The following is an 18,697-nucleotide window of genomic DNA, read 5'->3' as shown; positions in this document are numbered from 1 at the left end:
GGAGCTTCCCAGACTAGGGGTCTAATCTGAGCTGTAGCTGCCGGCCTACGCCACAGCTGCAGCAATGTGGGATCCCAGCTGCGTCTGTGACCTACACCACAGCTCATGGCAACGCTGGATCCTTAGCCCACTGAGCGAGGCCAGGGATCAAACCTGCAACCTCGTGGTTCCTAGTCGGATTTGTTAACCACTGATGGGAACTCCCCCATGGTTACTTTTTAAAGAGATTTTCTTTTAGAGACAGATATTAAAATATTTATCAATAATTTATAAATTTTATTTTTAAAATAATTTATTTTCAAATTTAAAAAATGTATAACTGTGTGGTGACGGATGTTAGCTAGACTTGAGTGATAATTTCACAATATATACAAATAACAAATCATTATGTTGTGCATATAAAACAAATATAATGTATGTCAATTATATCTTGGGAGTTTCCATTGTGGCTCAGCAGTAATGAATCTGACTAGTATCCATGAGGATGTGGGTTTGATCCCAGGCCTTGTTGAATGGGTTAAGGATCTGGCGTTGCCATAAGCTCTGGTGTAGGTTGCAGACACAGCTCAGATCCCTTGTTTCTGTGGCTGTGGCCTAGGCCAGCAGCTGCAGCTCCGATTCCACCCCCAGCCCGGAAACTTCCATATGCCATGGGTGTGGCGCTAAAAAGCAAAATAATACATACAGTTCCCGTCGTAGCTCAGTGGAAATGAATCTGACTAGTATCCACGAAGATGTGAGTTCGATCCCTGGCCTCGCTCAGTATGTTAAGGATCTGGTGTTGCCATGAGCTGTGGTATAGGTAGCAGGCTTGGCTCAGATTTGGTGTTGCTGTGGCTGTGGTGTAGGCCAGGAGCTACAGCTCCAATTCTATCCCTAGCCTGGGAACCTCCATGTACCACAGATGAAGCCCTGAAAACACACAAAAATATATATGTGTATATAAAATACACATATCCGAATAAATTTTTAAATGTTTAATTATTTTTTAATAAACTGTATAAAAATTAAGTGGGGAATATAGGGAAATATAGGTCAAATGAGATTCTTACAGCTGGGTGGTAAGTCCTTAGGACTCATTGTATTTTTTTTTTGCATCTGTGTCCTGTGCATGCAGAAGTTCCCATGCCCAGGATTGAACTCGGCCACAGCAGTGACAACAGCCCCTAGGCCACCAAGGAATTCCAGGATTTTTATATATTTTTATTTTTATTTTATTTTATTTATTTATTTATTTATTTTTGTCTTTTTGCTATTTCTTGGGCTGCTCCCATGGCATATGGAGGTTCCAAGGCTAGGGGTCCAATTGGAGCTGTAGCCACTGGCCTACGTCAGAGCCACAGCAACGCGGGATCCGAGCTGCGTCTGCAACCTACACCACAGCTCACAGCAACGCTGGATCCTTAACCCACTGAGCAAGGGCAGGGACAGAACCCGCAACCTCATGGTTCCTAGTCGGATTCGTTAACCACTGCGCCACGGCAGGAACTCCCCTTTTATATATTTTTAAATGTTTGAAAAAAATGTCATAACAAAAAGGTTTTGAATTTTTAAAAAATCGTATAGGCAATGTGTTCAAAGACCTATTGGATTCTTCTTCAGCGCTACACCGTAAGAAGAAATTCATGTAAAAAAAAAAAAATCACACTCAAATTTGGAAAAAAAATTTTAAGATAGTGATCACAGAAAAGAGTGATTGATTCTCAAGCTCCTGAGATAGTACTGGAAAATACGTAGTTCAAATTAGAAAAAGTAGCTAAATATGAAAATCAGTGGTTATGCAACAGAAAAAACAATGTCAGGAGTTCTAAGTTTGAATATTGGCTCTGTAACTTATTGGCTTGATTCACTTAGGGAAGTTATGTAACATGATTATACATCAGTTTCCATACCTATAAATGTGTGTGATATTTCCTACTATACCAACAGGATCAGGGGTAATTAGCAGAAAAAACAAAAAGAACTGAGCAGAATGTCTGGTATTTAATAATTTCTTAGTAAACATTTATTTATTCCTTCTTTTAAAAGTCCCTTAATGCCAAGACTATTTAGAGAGAGGTGGGAAAAATGAAGAATTATAAGCACTGGTAAAAGACTCTTGAATGGGACAGTTCCTTCTGTGGGAACAATAACTGAATAATGCAAATACAAACTATAGCAAATTACAGTATTTGAGACAGGGAAGAAGCCAGCCTGTATGGATGTTGGTGTATTGGTCCCAAATCTAAACAAGTATCCAAACCATTAATGATCTGGATTACAAAATTATTTGAATAATAATTTAAAGGAAAAACTGAGGCTCGGCTATATTCGAATTAATATGAACAGTGAAAGCCCAAAAAGGATGCATAAAGTTTTGCTAAATATTTTCCTTTACATACTTATTTCTTTATATATCAAGTTTTAAACAATTTATTAGAAACGGATAAAAGGAAAAATTTTATATTATTTCTAAAGAATCTATAAAGGTTTATACATATCTGGATAAATTTTTCTGGTATATTCTTACTTCGTTCTATATAAAACTAAAATTATTCTATGGAAAAATACTTATTTCTTACTATTGCTTAACAATACATAAATCACAATTTATTTTATTTTTGTCTTTTGTCTTTTTAGCGTTGCACCTACCACACATGGAGGTTCCCAGGCTAGGGGTCGAATCAGAGCTGTTGCTGCTGGCCTACGCCCCAGCCCCAGCCACGCCAGATCCAAGCCACGTCTGCGACCTGCACCACAGCTCACGGCAACGCCGGATCCTTTACCCACTGAGCGAAGCCAGGGATTGAACCCACGACCTCACAGTTCCTAGTCGGATTCATTTCCACTGCACCACTCCCACAATTTATTTTAAAACTAAGTGCTTCTGCCCCCCTCCTCCCAATTTCCCACTTATTTCTTCTTTCACTCTTGATTTCTTTTTGAGAAACCAGAAATATCAAGAAATGAACAGGCTTAAAGATATCAAATTATAACCTCTATGTTATCCCCACCTCCTCTCATTAAAAGACAAAGGAACAAACTTCTTTCCAGAAGCCACAAACCATTCACTGGAAAGAGAAGGTCAATGAGAAGCTTTATGGTTACTAAGCAAACATTAGAAATAAAAAGAAACTTTTTAAAAAATGACATTTTTGGGAGTTCCCGTCATGGCTCAGCAGTTAGTGAACCCGATTAGCATCCATGAGGACATGGGTTCAATCCCTGGCCTCAGTGGGTTAAGGATCTGGCGTTGCTGTGTGCTGTGGTGTAGGTCACAGATGTGTCTCAGATCCCGAGTTGAGTGGCTGTGGTATAGACCAGCAGGTACAGCTCTGATTCGGCCCCTAGCCTGGGAACCTCCATATGCCGCGGGTGCGGCCCTAAAAAGACAAAAAAGGTGAAAACAAACAAACAAAAAAAAACATTTTTGGACATTTAAAAGCCTAAGATGAGAGGTTAAATTTTGGAGCTGTCTTTCAACTTTTGCAGAAATTAAAAAGTTATGCTTAATTGTTAAAGTTACGAAAGTAATATAAAAGTTTTGTCAAAAGGCATTTTAAAGCCACATACCGGCAGCCAGTAAGTATTTAACTAACTCCAGGTGTCCCTCTTGAGAAGCTTCCATCAGCGGTGTGGAACAGCCGAGTTCTATGTCAGCCCCTGCTTTAATCAGGAAGTCTGCAACTTCAGCAAACCCTCCGCAGCAAGCCAGAGTCAGAGCAGTTTCTTGGGTTTCTTCCGTCTGGGCATTTATATTTGCTCCTGGGGAAAGCATAAAAATAGATAAAACTAGTTGTAAAAGACCTAAGTGTTCCGAATTGTGATAATCATCTCTCTCTCATCTCTGCTTCTGGGATTCCTTCCAGGGTGTTGGTAATTTATTTTATCATCTATGCAAAAAAATAATCTTTGTTGTATAAACTTTAGTGATACCAACACAAAACATCCAAAGGAAATTGATTTTTTATTTAAGAAGAAAACGATTTTACCTTGTGCTAAGAGTAGTGCCACCATTTCTTCATGTCCTTCCCGAGCAGCTTCCATCAAGGGAGTGTACCCCTCATCATTAACTTCTTCGAGGTTTGCTCCTCTTTCAATAAGGAGAGCTGCCAGTTCAACATGCCCACCACAGGCAGCCAGCGTTAATGGAGACTCAAAAGAATCTGCAGGCATATTCACTTGAGCACCACTATCCAAAAGCAAACGTGCTACTTCCACATGTCCGTCCTGCAGATTTTCAGAAGTAAAGCAAAAAGAAAGGAATTTTTGTTTTGAGATTTGTTTTTTAAGTGGGAGAAGAAAGGCAAGAATTGAGGAAAGACAGGAAGAAAATAAAAGGTGATTCAGTTTAGACGTACATGTATTATCATGCCCATCTGCATAATTTTATATCTGTCATTAAAATTCCATAAAAATTATTTTACCTCACTTCTGAGCAAACCAAAATACAGTTACAATTCCAAATAATTTTGAATTCCACATTGTTTAAAGTTCAAAAAACTTTTATACTCATAGTCAACAGTAACTCAAAATAATTACTATGAATATTACTGTCAGGTCAAATACAGCTATAGTCTCAAACTTAGGTGTCATATTTAAGTGCAGAAACTGTGTTATATCTATTTATGAGACAAACACTGGCCAAAAATAACAACAAATTCTATGTAGTCATTACCACTTGGGATTATATCACCAAGGTAAATCCCTGTGGACTGATACTACCCGACATTTTTCCTCATTTCTAGCTTGTAATGAGGCAAAGAACTTTACAAAGGTGTAAAAATAAATATTATTCACTCATAAAAATTTTTACCATGAGCCTATCTGCATAGATAGTGAGGCAATTAACAATAAAACAGTCTCATGGCAGGTATTAATGCTCCTCTACAAACATAAAAACACGTCTTAAGTTTCAAATTCTTTAGCTCAAAATCTTATGCATGTCTTAACTCCTATTGCAGCTTACAAAGACAGATGCTCTATTCTTTATTTTGGTATCCACCCATAGTTTTATTACATTTAACTAAATGACTAGCCTAACTGTAATCACTTTTGACATGATGCCAAAAACAAATGGCTTCACGCTAGAATTTTAGTTTTTCTAATGCTTCAAATATATGTAAAATAAAATATATTTTAACCAAATTCCTGGGTTATTTGGTGTTTGAAATAAAAATCTAATCGAAAATAAAATAAGGATTTATGAGTATTCACAGATCAGGGAACTACTATGGTACCCAGCTCCTCCAGGCTCCCAAGAGGTTGTTTTGCTTGAACTCACTTAAATTTGTGAAGATTCTTTATATATTATGCTAACATATCTTGAGTACAATCCTTAAGAGAGGAATTGTACTCCTCTCTTAAGAGAGGAAAATCACTTTTTTTTTTCCATTTCTGGCTGCCCTGTGGCATTTGGAGCTCCTGGGCCAGGGATCATATCCAACCCCGAGTCACGACCTACGCCACAGCTGCGGCAACACCAGATCCTTTACCCACTGTGCCAGGCGGGGGATTGAACCCATGTCCCAATGCTCCCAAGACACCATAATCCCATTGCACCACAGTGGGAGCTCCTAAGCACTTTTTTAATATTAATGAACAATATTATTTCTGCCAAAGGAAAAAAGAATCAGAAATAAAAAAGAATAGTCTTAAATGTCTAATATCATTATCAGAATTTTTTTTTTTTAATTCTAAGACTTTAGTCTTAGCCTTTGAGCAGTAGCTGGTATTGGACTTGCTCTTCTATCGTAAACAACTATAAAAAATAGGGAAAATACATAAAACAACTGGAAGCATTAAATAGCAACCAACCTAGGGCTAGGATTATGACCACTTAAAAAAGGGAACTCTTTCTCTCTTTGGCATCTTCTAAACCATAGCCTAAGAAAATATAGTCTAAACAGAGGGTGAATATTTCTAGGACCCAAGAGTAAGGACCTAGGAGTAAAAGTAATGCTGAAATTAAGCCTCAATAGGATCAGAGTGAATCACTGGTAATTTAATGCATGCTGGAACAGAATTAAACAGTCTTAAAAGAAGGACATGATAATCCAGAGCCCTGAAAAGGGATAATACATGGCAAGCCTACGGCTTATAAAAAATTACCAGACATATTAAGAGGCAAGAAAAAAGGGAATGATCATCAAAATATAAAATAATAAAATTTGATAGCATTCCTGCTGTGGTGCAACAGGTTAGGGATCCTGAATTGTCTCTATGGCAGTGTGGGTTTGATCCCCAGATGTGAATATTCATATGCTGCAGGTGCAGACAAAAAAGGAAAAAAAAAAAAAATAGCTGACCCAGATATGAATCAAATATAGGAGTTAGAAAAAAAGAACTTCAAAATAACTACTAGATATATTAAACAGAGAGAAAAAATTGAAAAAATGGATGAAAAAATAAATTTCATATAAAATCAGTATACAAAAACACTATATCAATAATTTTACTTAAATGTAAATGACATAAACAAATCAACAAATAGAGACTGGCAGAATGGATTATAAAACATTACCCAAATATATGCTCTGTCTACAGGAACCCTACTTCAGTATAATGATATAGGCAGTTTGAAAGAAAAGGATAAAAACATTTATCAGGCAAACTTAATCAAAGGAAAACAGGAGTAGCAACAGTAACATCAGATAAAAAAGACCTTAGAACAAAGAAAATTATCAAATATAAAGAATGACTTTATATAATGATAAAAGGGTCAATTCACAAAGACATAAGAACTTCCGTTTTTTTTAGGGCCGCACTTGAGGCATGTGGAGGTTCCCAGGCTAGGGGTCCAACTGGAGCTACAGCTACTGGCCTACATCACAGCTCCAGCAACGCAGGATCCAAGCCACATCTTCGACCTACACCACAGCTCATGGCAATGCCGGATTCTTAACCCACTGAGAGGCCAGGGATTGAACCTGAAACCTCATGGTTACTAGTCAGATTCGTTTTCACTGTGCCATAATGGGAACTCCAAGACATAGCAATTTCAAAAATGTTTATGTACCAAAAAAGAGCTCCAAAAATGTGTGTGTGTTGGGGGGGTGAGGGAATGAAACAACTAAAAGAAGAAACAGAAAATTTCACAAGTATAGGTGGAGATTTCAACAATCTCTCACAACCATTGTTAGAACAACCAGACAGAAATTCAGAAAGGCTGTAGAAGAACTCTATCATCTGTCAACAAGAACTTACTAACTTTATAGAACACTCCACCCACCAAAAACAGAATATACATTCTTTTCAAATGTCCATGTATTATCTATATTGTTACCGATATTGATACACCGATATTGATATCTATATCTCTATCAATATAGATATATATTGATATCTATCTTTATCAATATAGAATATACCTATCCTGACTGTAAGACAAACCTCAAAAACTAAAGAACTGAAATCATACTATGAGTTCTCTGATCAGAATGGAATCAAACTAGAAATCATTAACAGAGAGACAACAGAAACATTTTCAAACATTCAAATGTTTAAAACTAAACACATTGAAAGAGAACAACAAAATAACCACCCAATCAACCCACAGAATCATGAAAAATAATAAATGGCCATTGTATTAAACCACCATGTTTTGAGTGTTATGCAGTAACATACAACAAAAAAGGAATTAAAGTAGGTGAAAATGCACGTAATCACATTTCAAAAAAACATTTGTACTTCCAGGTAACTTTCTTATCATTAAACTTGTCTTAAAAACTCAGATTACTCTGATTTCTTTGTATTTGATGTATGTTTTGTAGATAGAAGTATATCTATAATATCCAAGTGTTTATAAAAGCAGAAGAAAAATCACTCCTGGACTGATCTATAACCAAATATGTTACAGACGTTTTTGGAATCCAGCACTGATTCATCAACAAAAGCATACATTTGCTAAGTAATATCCTTTGAAACATGTTTGTTTTGAAAATGTGTGCTGTGAATAGAAAATTTAAATTAAATATGTTTGCAACCGTTAGTAAAAAATTATCAGCATATGTAAAATATTTCTTTTTCTTTTTTTCTTTTTTTTAAATTTAGGACTGCACCTGCAGCACATGGAAGTTCTTAGGCTGGGGTTGAATTGGAGCTACAGCTGCCAGCCTACGCCACAGCCACAGCAATGCAGGATCCAAGCCACCTTTGCAAACTACACCACAGCTCACAGCAATGCTGGATCCCTGACCCACTGAGTGAGGCCAGGGATTGAACCTGCATACTCATGGATACTAGTCAGATTCGTTTCCACTGAGCCACAATGAGAACTCCCCAAAATATTTCATTTTTACTGTCAAACATTTTTCTATGATTTTTCTAGCAAATATTGCTATTTTTAAAATCTGGCTTAAATAAGAGTCAGTGTAATAATATTAGTGGCAAAAACAGCTGAAAAAAGAAGACCTAGACTTAAGCAGGGCTACCGTATACTACTGCACAATCTATACAACTGATTGTGGTGACTCTAACATCTGCTATCTAACTATAACTGCGTGATTTGGGACAAAATCACCCAATTTCTTTGTTTCTCAGTTCTTACAGTTATAAAATAAAGTCTGATCTAAGCTTCCAACTTAAAGATTTTATGCTGACAGCATTAAAGGTAGTATTTCTCTTTGATACAAAATGCTTAGACGATTAAATTTAATTCTAAGTTACTCTGATAAGCAAATAAATGCTTTACAAGTTATCCATAGAGTATGTTTTGTAAGGTTTTAACATGAAGCTACAAAAACTTTAGAAAAACGTCTATTATCTAAAAAATTAGTTTTATCAGTAATATCTCTAAAGCCAAATACACTATTTTTGTGTTACATGATACTGTCCTTTTCCAAAAGCATACTCAATCATTAATTTAGAACCAAGAAATTAAAAACTAGAAACTAATTTAAAAAAAAAGAATAAACCCAAGACTAGCAGAAAGAAGGAAATAATAAAGATTAGAGTAGAGATAAACAAAATAAGGAATAGAAAAACAAGAAACATCAATGGAACCAAAAATTGGTTCTTTGAAAAGATAAACAAAATCAACAAAGCTAGATGTACTAAAAAGAGAGAAGACTCAAATTACTAAAATCAAAAAGGAAAGTGAGGACATTACTACCAATACAACAGAAATAGAAAGGATTATAAAAGAGTACTATAAACAACTGTACAGCAATAAATTGAATAACTAAGGAGACTGAATCAGTGGTAAAGTCTCCTAAAAAAAGAAAACCCCAGGACCCGATGGCTACACTGGCGAATTCTACCAAACACTTAAAGAAGAATGAACACAAATCCTTCTCACAGTTTTCTCAAAAAATTAAAGAGGGGAGAATACATTTAAACTCATTCTATGAGGCCAGCATTAACCTGATACCAAAGTGAGACAAAAGACACTACAGAAGAAAACTACAGACCAATATTCTTCATGAATACTGATGCAAAAATACAAAACACTAGTGACCTGAATTCAGCAACATATTAAAAGGATCATATACCATGACCAAGTAGGATTTATTTCTGGAGTTCAAAGATGGATCAACAAATGAAAATTGATCAATGTAATACACTACATTAACAAAATCAGGAGGAAAAAACCACACGACCATTTTCATTGATTTAAAAAAAAAGCATTTGGGGAGTACCATTGTGGCGCAGCGTAAACGAATCCGACCAGGAGCCATGAGGTTATGGGTTCGATCCCTGGCCTCACTCAGTGGGTTAAGGATCCGGCGTTGCCATGAGCTGTGGTATAGGTCACAGACGCAGCTAGGATTTGGCGTTTCTGCGGTTGTGGCGTAGACCAACAGCTACAGCTCCGATTAGACCCCAACCTGGGAACTTCCATATGCCTCAGGTGCAGCCCTTAAAAAAAAAAGACCAAAAAAAAAAAAAATTAAAATTAAAACTAAAATTGAAAAAACAAAGAAAAAAGCATTTGACAGATTTCAAAACCCTTTCATAATAAAAACCCTCAACAAACTAGGACTAGAAGGATACTATCTCAACATAATAAAAGCCACATATAAGAAACCCACAGTGAACATCGTATTCAATGACGAAAGACTGAAAGCTTTTCCTCTAAAATCAAGGACAAGGCAAGGATGCCCACTGTCACCACTTACATTCAACATAGTACTGGAAGTTCCAACCAGAGCAATTAGGCAAGAAAAAGGAAAAAAAGACATCCAGATTAGAAAAGAAGTACAATTATCTCTGGTCACAGATGATATGCTCTTTTATGTAGAAAATACTGAAGACTACACACACAAAATTGTTAAAATAAGTGAATTCACCACACTACCAGACTACCAGGATACAAACAGACAAAAATCAGTTGCATTTCAATGCTTTTTCGTTGTTGTTGTTGTTGTTTTGCTTTTTAGAGTTATATTCCTGGCATATGGAAGTTCCCAGTCCATGGGTCTAATCGGAGCTACAGCTGTCAGCCTATGCCACAGCCACAGCAAGGAGGGATCAGAGCCATGTCTACAACCTACACCACAGCTCACTGCAACGCCGGATCTTTAACCCACTGAGCAAGGCCACGGATCGAACCTGCATCCTCATGGATACTAGGCAGATATGTTTCCACTGAGCCACAATGGCAATCCCTCAATGCATTTTTTGATGAACAATATGTCAAGGATATCGCCAAAGCAATTCCACTTATAATAGCCTCAAAAAGAAAAAAAATACTTAGGAATTAACAAAAGAAGCAAAATATTTATACAATGGAAACTACAAATCATTGCTGAAAGAAATTAACGCCATAAATAAAGGCTCTATAAATGTTCCATAAATGAACACTCTATGTTCATGAACTGGATGACCTAATATTGTTAAGATGTCAGCAATGCACAGATTCAACGTGATCTCCACCACAAGTCCAAAGGAGTTTTTTACAGAAATTGAAAGGCTCATCTTAAAATTCAGTAGTTCCTGTTGTGGCTAGAGTTCCTGTTGTGGCTCAGCAATAACAAACCTGACGAGAATGCACGAGGACGCGGATTCAATCCCTGGCCCGCTCAGTGGATTAAGGATCCAGTGTTGCTGTGAGCTGTGGGGTAGGTCAGAGACACAGCGTGGATCCTGTGTTGCTGTGGTTGTGATGTAAACTGGCAGCTGCAGCTCCGATTTGACACCTAGAGCCTGGGAACTTCAATATGCTGCACCTGCAGCCCTTTAAAAAAAATTAAAAATTAAAATAAAATAAAAAACAAAATAAAATTCATATGTACATGTTTCCACGTACGGCTCAGCTGTAACGAACCTGACTAGTATCCCTGAGGACATGGGTTTGATACCTGGCTCTGCTCAATGGGTTAAGGATATGGTGTCACCATGAGCTGTGGTGCAGGTCACAGATGAGGATTGGATCTGGCATGGCTGTGGCTGTGAAGTAGGCCTACAACTGTAGCTTCAATTCAACCCCTGGCCTGGGAACTTCTGTATGCCACAGGAGTGGCTCTAAAAAGAAAAATTAATTAATTAATTAAAATTTAAAAAATTCATATGCAATGTAAAGGAGCCTTACAGAGTCAAAACAATCTTGAAAAAGAAGAATAAAGCTGGAGGACTCAACTTCTTGATGTCAAAATTTATACAAAACAAATAAATAAATAAATAAAAATAAGAAGGAAATTCCTGTTGCTGTGCAGTGGAAACGAATCCAACTAGTTTCCTTGAAGATGCAGGTTCGATCCCTGGCCTCACTCAGTGGGTTAAGGATCCAGCGTTGCTGTGAGCTGCAGTATAGGTCACAGATGCAGCTCTGACCTGGTGTTGCTGTGGCATAAGCTGGCAGCTGCAGCTCTGATTCGACCCCCATGGGAACTTCCATATGCCACGGGTACGGCCCCAAAAAGTAAAAAATAAAATAAATAAATAAATAAAAATTTATACAAAGCAACAATAATTACAACTTTGTGGTTCTGGCTTAAAGACAGACATATAGACCAATGAAACAGAACAGAGGGCCCAGAAATAAACCCTTGTACATATGGTCAAATGATTTTTGGCAAGGGTGTCAAGATGATTCAAATGGGAAAAGTCAGTCTTTTCAACCTTGATGCTGGGAAACTGCAAAGAATAAAACTGAATACCTACCTAATATCATAAACAAAAATTAGCTCAAATTGGATTAAAGAACTAAATATAAGAGCTAAAACTATAAAACTCAGAAGGAAATAGAACACAAACACTTCATGATGCTGTAACTGACAATGATATCTTAGATATGAAATCACCAAAAACAACAACAAAAAAAGACTAATTTGACTTAAGTACAGAACTTTCGTGCACAAAAGGATACTATCAACAGAGTGAAAAGGCAACCCACAGAATGAGAGAAAATATTTGCACATCATATATCTGATAAGAGATTAATATCCAAAATATATAAAAAACTCGTCAACCCCTTTAATAAAAAGCAATCTAATTCAAGAATGGGCAAAGGATATGAATAGATACTTCTCCAAAAGATATACGATTGGCCAACAAGCACATGAAAAGATGCTTAACACCACTAGGGATGTGCAAATCAAAAGCACAATGAGGGAAATGCAAATCAAAACTAGAAACATTAGGATGACTGCTATCAAGGGAAACAACAACCAGAAAATAACAAATGTTAGTGAGGATGTGGAGGAAAATGGAACCCTAGTACATTACTGGTGGAAATATGAAAATGCTACAACTGCTGTGGAAAACAGTATGGTAGTGTTTCCTCAAAACATTAAAAATAGAATTACTGTATGGTTAAGCTATCTCACTTCTGGGTATATGCCCAGAACTGAAAGCAAGGACTCAAACATATTTATACACTCATGTTCATATTCACAACAGCCAAAGCATGGAGGCAACCAGAGTGTCCATCAGTGGATTGACTAATGGATAAGCAAAACATGGTATACATATAATAAAGACCATGTAGACTTAAAAAAAAAAAAAAAAATGAAGGAAATTCCTTTTATTTTATTTTTTTGTCTTTTGTCTTTTTAGGGCTGCATCCGAGGCACATGGAGGTTCCCAGGCTAGGGGTCTAACCGGAGCTGTAACTGCTGGCCTACGCCAGAGACAGCAACGCCAGATCCGAGCCGTATCTGTGACCTACATCACAGCTCACGGTAACAAGGGATCCCTAACCTGCTGAGCGAGGCCAGGATTGAACCTGCAACCTCATGGTTGGTTCCTAGTCAGATTCGTTTCTGCTACGCCATGATGGGAACTCCTAAATGATGGAAATTCTGATGTGTGCTACAATACAGATGAACCTGAGGACATCATGATAACAAATAAACCAGTCACAAAAAGACAAATACTATATGATTCTACTTATATGAGGTACTTAATATAGTCGAAATCAGAGAGAGAAAGTAGAATAGTGACCACCAAGAAGGAGAAGTGGGGAATGGAAAGTTACTACTTAATGGATGGAGAGCTTCAGTTTTATAAGATGAAAATAGTTAAAAGAAATGGATGGCAGTGATGGTTGCACAACATTATTTAATAACACTTGGAGTTCCCGTCATGGCGCAGCAGAAACGAATCCGACTAGGAACCATGAGGTTGCGGGTTCAATCCCTGGCCTCACTCAGTGGGTTAAGGACTCAGCGTTGCTGTGAGCTGTGGTGTAGGTCACAGACACGGCTCACATCTAGCATTGCTGTGGCTGTGGCGTAGGCCAGCAGCTATAGCTCCGATTAGACCCCTAGACTGGGAACTTCCATATGCTTCGGGTGCAGCCCTAAAAAGGACAAAAAGACAAAAAGAAATTAAAAAAAAAACAAACACTTAAAACAGTCAACAATGGTAAATTTCATCATACGTATATTTTACCATAATGAAAAAGTTAGGAAGAAAATTAAAGTACATCAGTGTGTTGGAAATGATACAGCCAAACCTGCCTTTTTGTACAGTTTCCCACATTAACAGATTTAGTATCAAAAGCTAAACAAAACATGGTATACTTCCATAATGTACAAAAATTTCAAAACCTTTACAATCTCATAAATTATTTCTCTAAAAAAAATTCTCAAAGGCTTAACACATATGACCCCTTTTCCCCAAAAATCTCAAATGAGTGCAATTTAAAATTACCATGCAAGCCTCCATTAAGGCAGTGTGCATCTCATCTGTTTTGTGCTCTTGATCTGCACCAGCATCAAGTAGAAAGCGAACCATATCCAAATGACCTTTAAAAAAAAAAGAACACAAATTTTAAAACTATATTTCTAAAGAACTAATTTAATACCTATTAAAATGGCGAATCTTTTTCTTTCAGATGTCTATACAAAAATTTATAAGAAAATTTATTTTGCATTTACTAAATAAATCAATGACAGTTTTACAAAGCTAATTCAAAGTAATAAGCAGTCTCTTGTCAAGGTCTTATCTAGGTTTTAAAGATTAAATTAGTCCAAAGCACACTAATTCAAATTAAGTAAAGATATAATACTTATTCTTTGATTTAGTCTATTTAAACTATAAATCAAAACATGAACTCAAATAGAATGCCAGATAAAGTATGTCTGGGTCCGATTTTTCAGAAATAAAGCTTTAAAATAATAACCATAAACTCACTGTGGCAATGAACAGGCACAGAAAACTCCATTCAAAATAATTTCAACCCTCTTGATACATTTAATATATAAAAAGTCTTAATAGTCAGTAAGAAAAAGACAAACACTCCAGTAGAAAAATGGATGAAGGACATGAAATGGTAATTTAAAAAAGAAATGAAAATGAACATTGAACTGATGAGAAAAATATTAAACCTTCCTACTAAACAAATGCAAATTAAAATGAGACACCATTTTTTACTATCAAAATGGCAAATATTAAGAAGAATGATAATACCCAGTGTTGGTGAGGGTGTAGGGTGGGGTAAAGGGCACTCTCAAACACTGCTGGTGGGAGTGTAAATTGGTTCAACCTTTCTAGAAGGCAATTTGGCAATATGTATCAAAAGCCTTAAAAATGTCCATACCCTTTGACCCAGCAATTCCACTTCCAGGAATTTATCCTAAGGAAATAATCAGAGATTAGGCAAAAATGTCTGCACAAGGATGTTATCACAGTGTTTTTAATAATAGTGAAAAACTGGGAACAATTCAAGTGTCCAACAATAGGCAATTATGGTGCATCCATTTGATGTATTTGGCAGAGATTAGTTAATTCCCTACCCAATATCTATTCTCTCATTTTTCCTTAATAACAGAACCCCTTTTTCATCTCAGTGGCAACATGCTTAATTAAAAGACTACATTTTCCAGCCTCCCTTGCTGCTAAGGGGGCCAGTGAGATGTAAGAGGGAGTTATAAGGCAGAACTTCTAGGAAGACTCCTTAAAGGTGGGCTTACTAAAATTGGAAGGCATTCCTCATTTTGCCCTTACCCTCTGCATCCTTCCTAGAATATGGATTGCTGGAGCCCTAGCTATCATTTTTGATTATAGAAACCACATACTAGGATGGTGGAGCAGAAAAACAGAATGCTGAGACCTTGATAACAATGGAACTGTCTTATTAGCTCTGGATGGCCTACCCTTGGAATTGTTTTGTATAGAAGAGAAAATGCTTCCTTTAGTTCAAATCACTATTATTACAGGTTTTGCAACATATGCAACCAAATCTATTCCTAACAGAAATAATGAAATATTATGTGACCATCAAAACCTGTTATTACAAAAATATTTATTGAGATGGGGAGATGTCCATGATGTACTGCTAAATAAAATAAGCAGACTATAAAATAGTGTTAGATTACGACTGCTCAGTTAAAAAAATGTATATATACAGTTGACCCTTGAATAATGCAGGGGGTTTTTAGGGTACAGCAAAAAAATCTACATTTAACTTCATAGGGGGCCCTCCATGACCACAGAGCCAACCAAGTTCGGACTGTGTGATACTATACTACATATTTATGGAAGAAAGTCTGCGTATAAGTGTGAACCTGCACAGCTCAAATCCCTGTTGTAGAAGTCAACTGTATATATATATTTGTTTCTAAATATACTTTAAAAACACATTAGAAGTAAATATACCAAAATATCATTTACATGCTTTTTAAATCTTTAGATGGTAGCATTACATGTTATTGTAAAATTACACTATTCTGTGTTTTTCAGGTTTTCTTTATCAAGTGTGGATTATTATCTGCGTGCATATTATTTTTGAAATAAAGGTTGGAAAAATCATATAAAACAAAAGTTATTAAAGAATGGAAACCATCTAAATCTATGCTAAGAGTTTTGGTTGACTTTCCAGCTAACTGAATAAATTTGAATTAAAATAATAAACACACTATGAAATTATACTTTAAGAAACAGGCTAAAATGGACTTTCTATATAATCTCTTAGAAGCTAGATTATTTCATAGCACAGGGAAAGTATAAGTAATACAAAATTAGCTCAAATACTTAATATTCAAATATTTAAAAATTCAAAAAACTGCTATTGAAAAAACCCTATAAACATTCATACATTTATAGAGTACCTTTGTAGCAGGCAAGTGTAAGGGCACTTTCTTTGAATTCGTTAGAATGAGTGTTGATGCCTGCCCCGTGATCTAGAAGAACTCTTGCAACTTCCACATGACCTGCACTGGCTGCTTCCATTAAGGGGGTGTGCCCATTTTCATTATGATCTTCTATATTTGCACCTTCATTAAGGAGCACTTTCACAATGTCAACAAATCCTCCAGCACAGGCATAAGTTAGTGCAGTATTTCCTAATGAAGAAAAAATAAATATAAAATTATGATAAAACCGATGATTATACTACTGCTCCAGTTCTATCTCTTCAATTACCTTACATAAACCACTAGAATTACCATCTAAAGTTTATTCATTGTACTGGTTAGAAGCATCATCTTAATTTCTTTTTTTATCAGTTAAAAAGTTTATTATAAATAGACTAATTAGGAGTTCCCATCATGGCTCAGTGGTTAACAAATCCGACTAGGAACCATGAGGTTGTGGGTTCGATCCCTGGCCTTGCTCAGTGGGTTAAGGATTCGGCGTTGCCGTGAACTGTGGTGTAGGTTGCAGACGCCGCTCGGATCCCGCATTGCTGTGGCTGTGGCATAGGCCAGTGACTACAGTTCCGATTCAACCCCCAGCCTGGGAACCTCCATATGCCGCGGGAGTGGCCCTAGAAAAGGCAAAAAGACAAAATAAATAAATAAATAGACCAATTCACCTCTCTTCACATTATCTTAGCTTATAAAATAAGACTAAGTGCCATCTTGAAAAAAGCAGTCAACATATTTTAATGTAAAATATTCTAATGTACCACTCAAAATTATACCTTTTTCTCTCAGCACTGTACAGTGGGAACTCCAGTCGTGCTTATTTTAAAAATAAACTAGGCTAGGAGTTCACTTTGTGGCTCAGCAGTTAACGTGCCGACTGGGATTCATGAGGATGCAGGTTCAATCCCTGGCCTTGATCAGTGGGTTGAGGATCCAGTATTGCTGTAAACTGTGCTGCAGGCTGGCAGCTGTAGCTCGGATTTGAACCCTAGTGTAGGAACTTCCATATGCTGCGGGTGCATCCTTTAAAAATAAAAATAAAAAACTAGGCTACATTTAACACAACTTAATGGTATGGGACATTGATGTGCTTTTAATGTTTTTTGTTAGATTTTATTGAAGTATAGTTGATTTACAATGTTGTTATTAAATTGTTTTTTACACCATGTGCATGCTTCCCTAAATCAAAGGAATCTCGTTACTAAAAGTATACCTGTAACTCAAGACATATGACAAAGGCTTATAAGAATCAAAATAAGTTAATAAATAAAATTAGATTTAAAAATGAGTTCCTGTAGAGTTACTGTTGTGGCTTAGCAGAAACACATCTGACCAGTATCCATGAGGACGCAGGTTTGATCCCTGGCCTCGCTCAGTGGGTTAAGGATCTGGCATTGCCGTGAACTATGGTGTAGGTCACAGATATGCCTCGGATCCTGCGCTGGCCATAGGCTGGCAGCTACAGTTCTGATTCAACCTCCAGCCTGAGAATTTCCATATTCCGCGGGTGACCCAAAAACTAAAAAAATAAAAATAAAATGGAGTTCCCTCATGGTTCTGTGGGTTAAAGATCTGGCATTGTCACGTTTATGGCTCTGGTTCTGGCAGGTGGGCTTAACCAAAAACAGCAACAACAAAAAATTCCTGGAGTTCCCGTCATGGCTCAACGGTTAATGAACGGACTAGTATCCATGAGGACGCAGGTTTGATCCCTGGCCTCGCTCAGTGGGTTAAGGATTCAGCTTTGCTGTGAGCTGTGGTATAGATTACAGACACAGCTCAGATCCCGTGTTGCTGTGGCCGTGGCATAGGCTGGCAGTTACAGCTCCAACTCAACCCCTAGCCTGGAAACCTCCATATGCTGTGGGTGTGGCTCTAAAAAGACCAAAAAAAAGTTTCCTTGCTAGAGTAGCTGTCATGCTGCCACCAAATATCTTATCAGTAAATATATTCTCAGGCTTGACATGAAAAATTTTACAGGGTTTTGACTCTCAGGCTAATCTATACAAGGAAGTTGTATTTAAATGTGAAAAAGAATTGTCAGTGATACAGTTCATAAATTGGCCTCCTTTTACATTATATATCATTGTGGCAAAAAAGAAATTGTCTGCAGCAGAAAAACTGTCAATCTTTTTTTTTTTTTTTTTTTTAATTGGCCATGCCTGCAGTGTGTGGAAGTTCTGGGGCCA

The 18,697-nt window shown here is 36.8% G+C and overlaps 1 protein-coding gene across 2 annotated transcripts in view; it reads right to left on the bottom strand.

Moving 5' to 3' along the window:
- Window positions 1-18,697, bottom strand: part of ANKHD1 (ankyrin repeat and KH domain containing 1) — a 131,180-nt gene that overhangs the window by 81,529 nt on the left and 30,954 nt on the right. For both annotated transcript variants that reach the window (NM_001444645.1, NM_001203267.2), the window contains 4 exon segments: window positions 3,553-3,744; window positions 3,972-4,209; window positions 14,074-14,168; window positions 16,473-16,706. In NM_001444645.1, coding sequence (NP_001431574.1) covers window positions 3,553-3,744; window positions 3,972-4,209; window positions 14,074-14,168; window positions 16,473-16,706 — 759 coding nt within the window.

This window comes from Sus scrofa, chromosome 2, assembly GCF_054392235.1.
Source record: "Sus scrofa isolate SSC_HxYL_T2T_F1_AM1 chromosome 2, Sscrofa_HxYL_maternal_Yorkshire_Landrace_v2.0, whole genome shotgun sequence".
Taxonomy (NCBI): domain Eukaryota; kingdom Metazoa; phylum Chordata; class Mammalia; order Artiodactyla; family Suidae; genus Sus; species Sus scrofa.
This window is presented reverse-complemented; position numbering and strand designations above follow the sequence as displayed.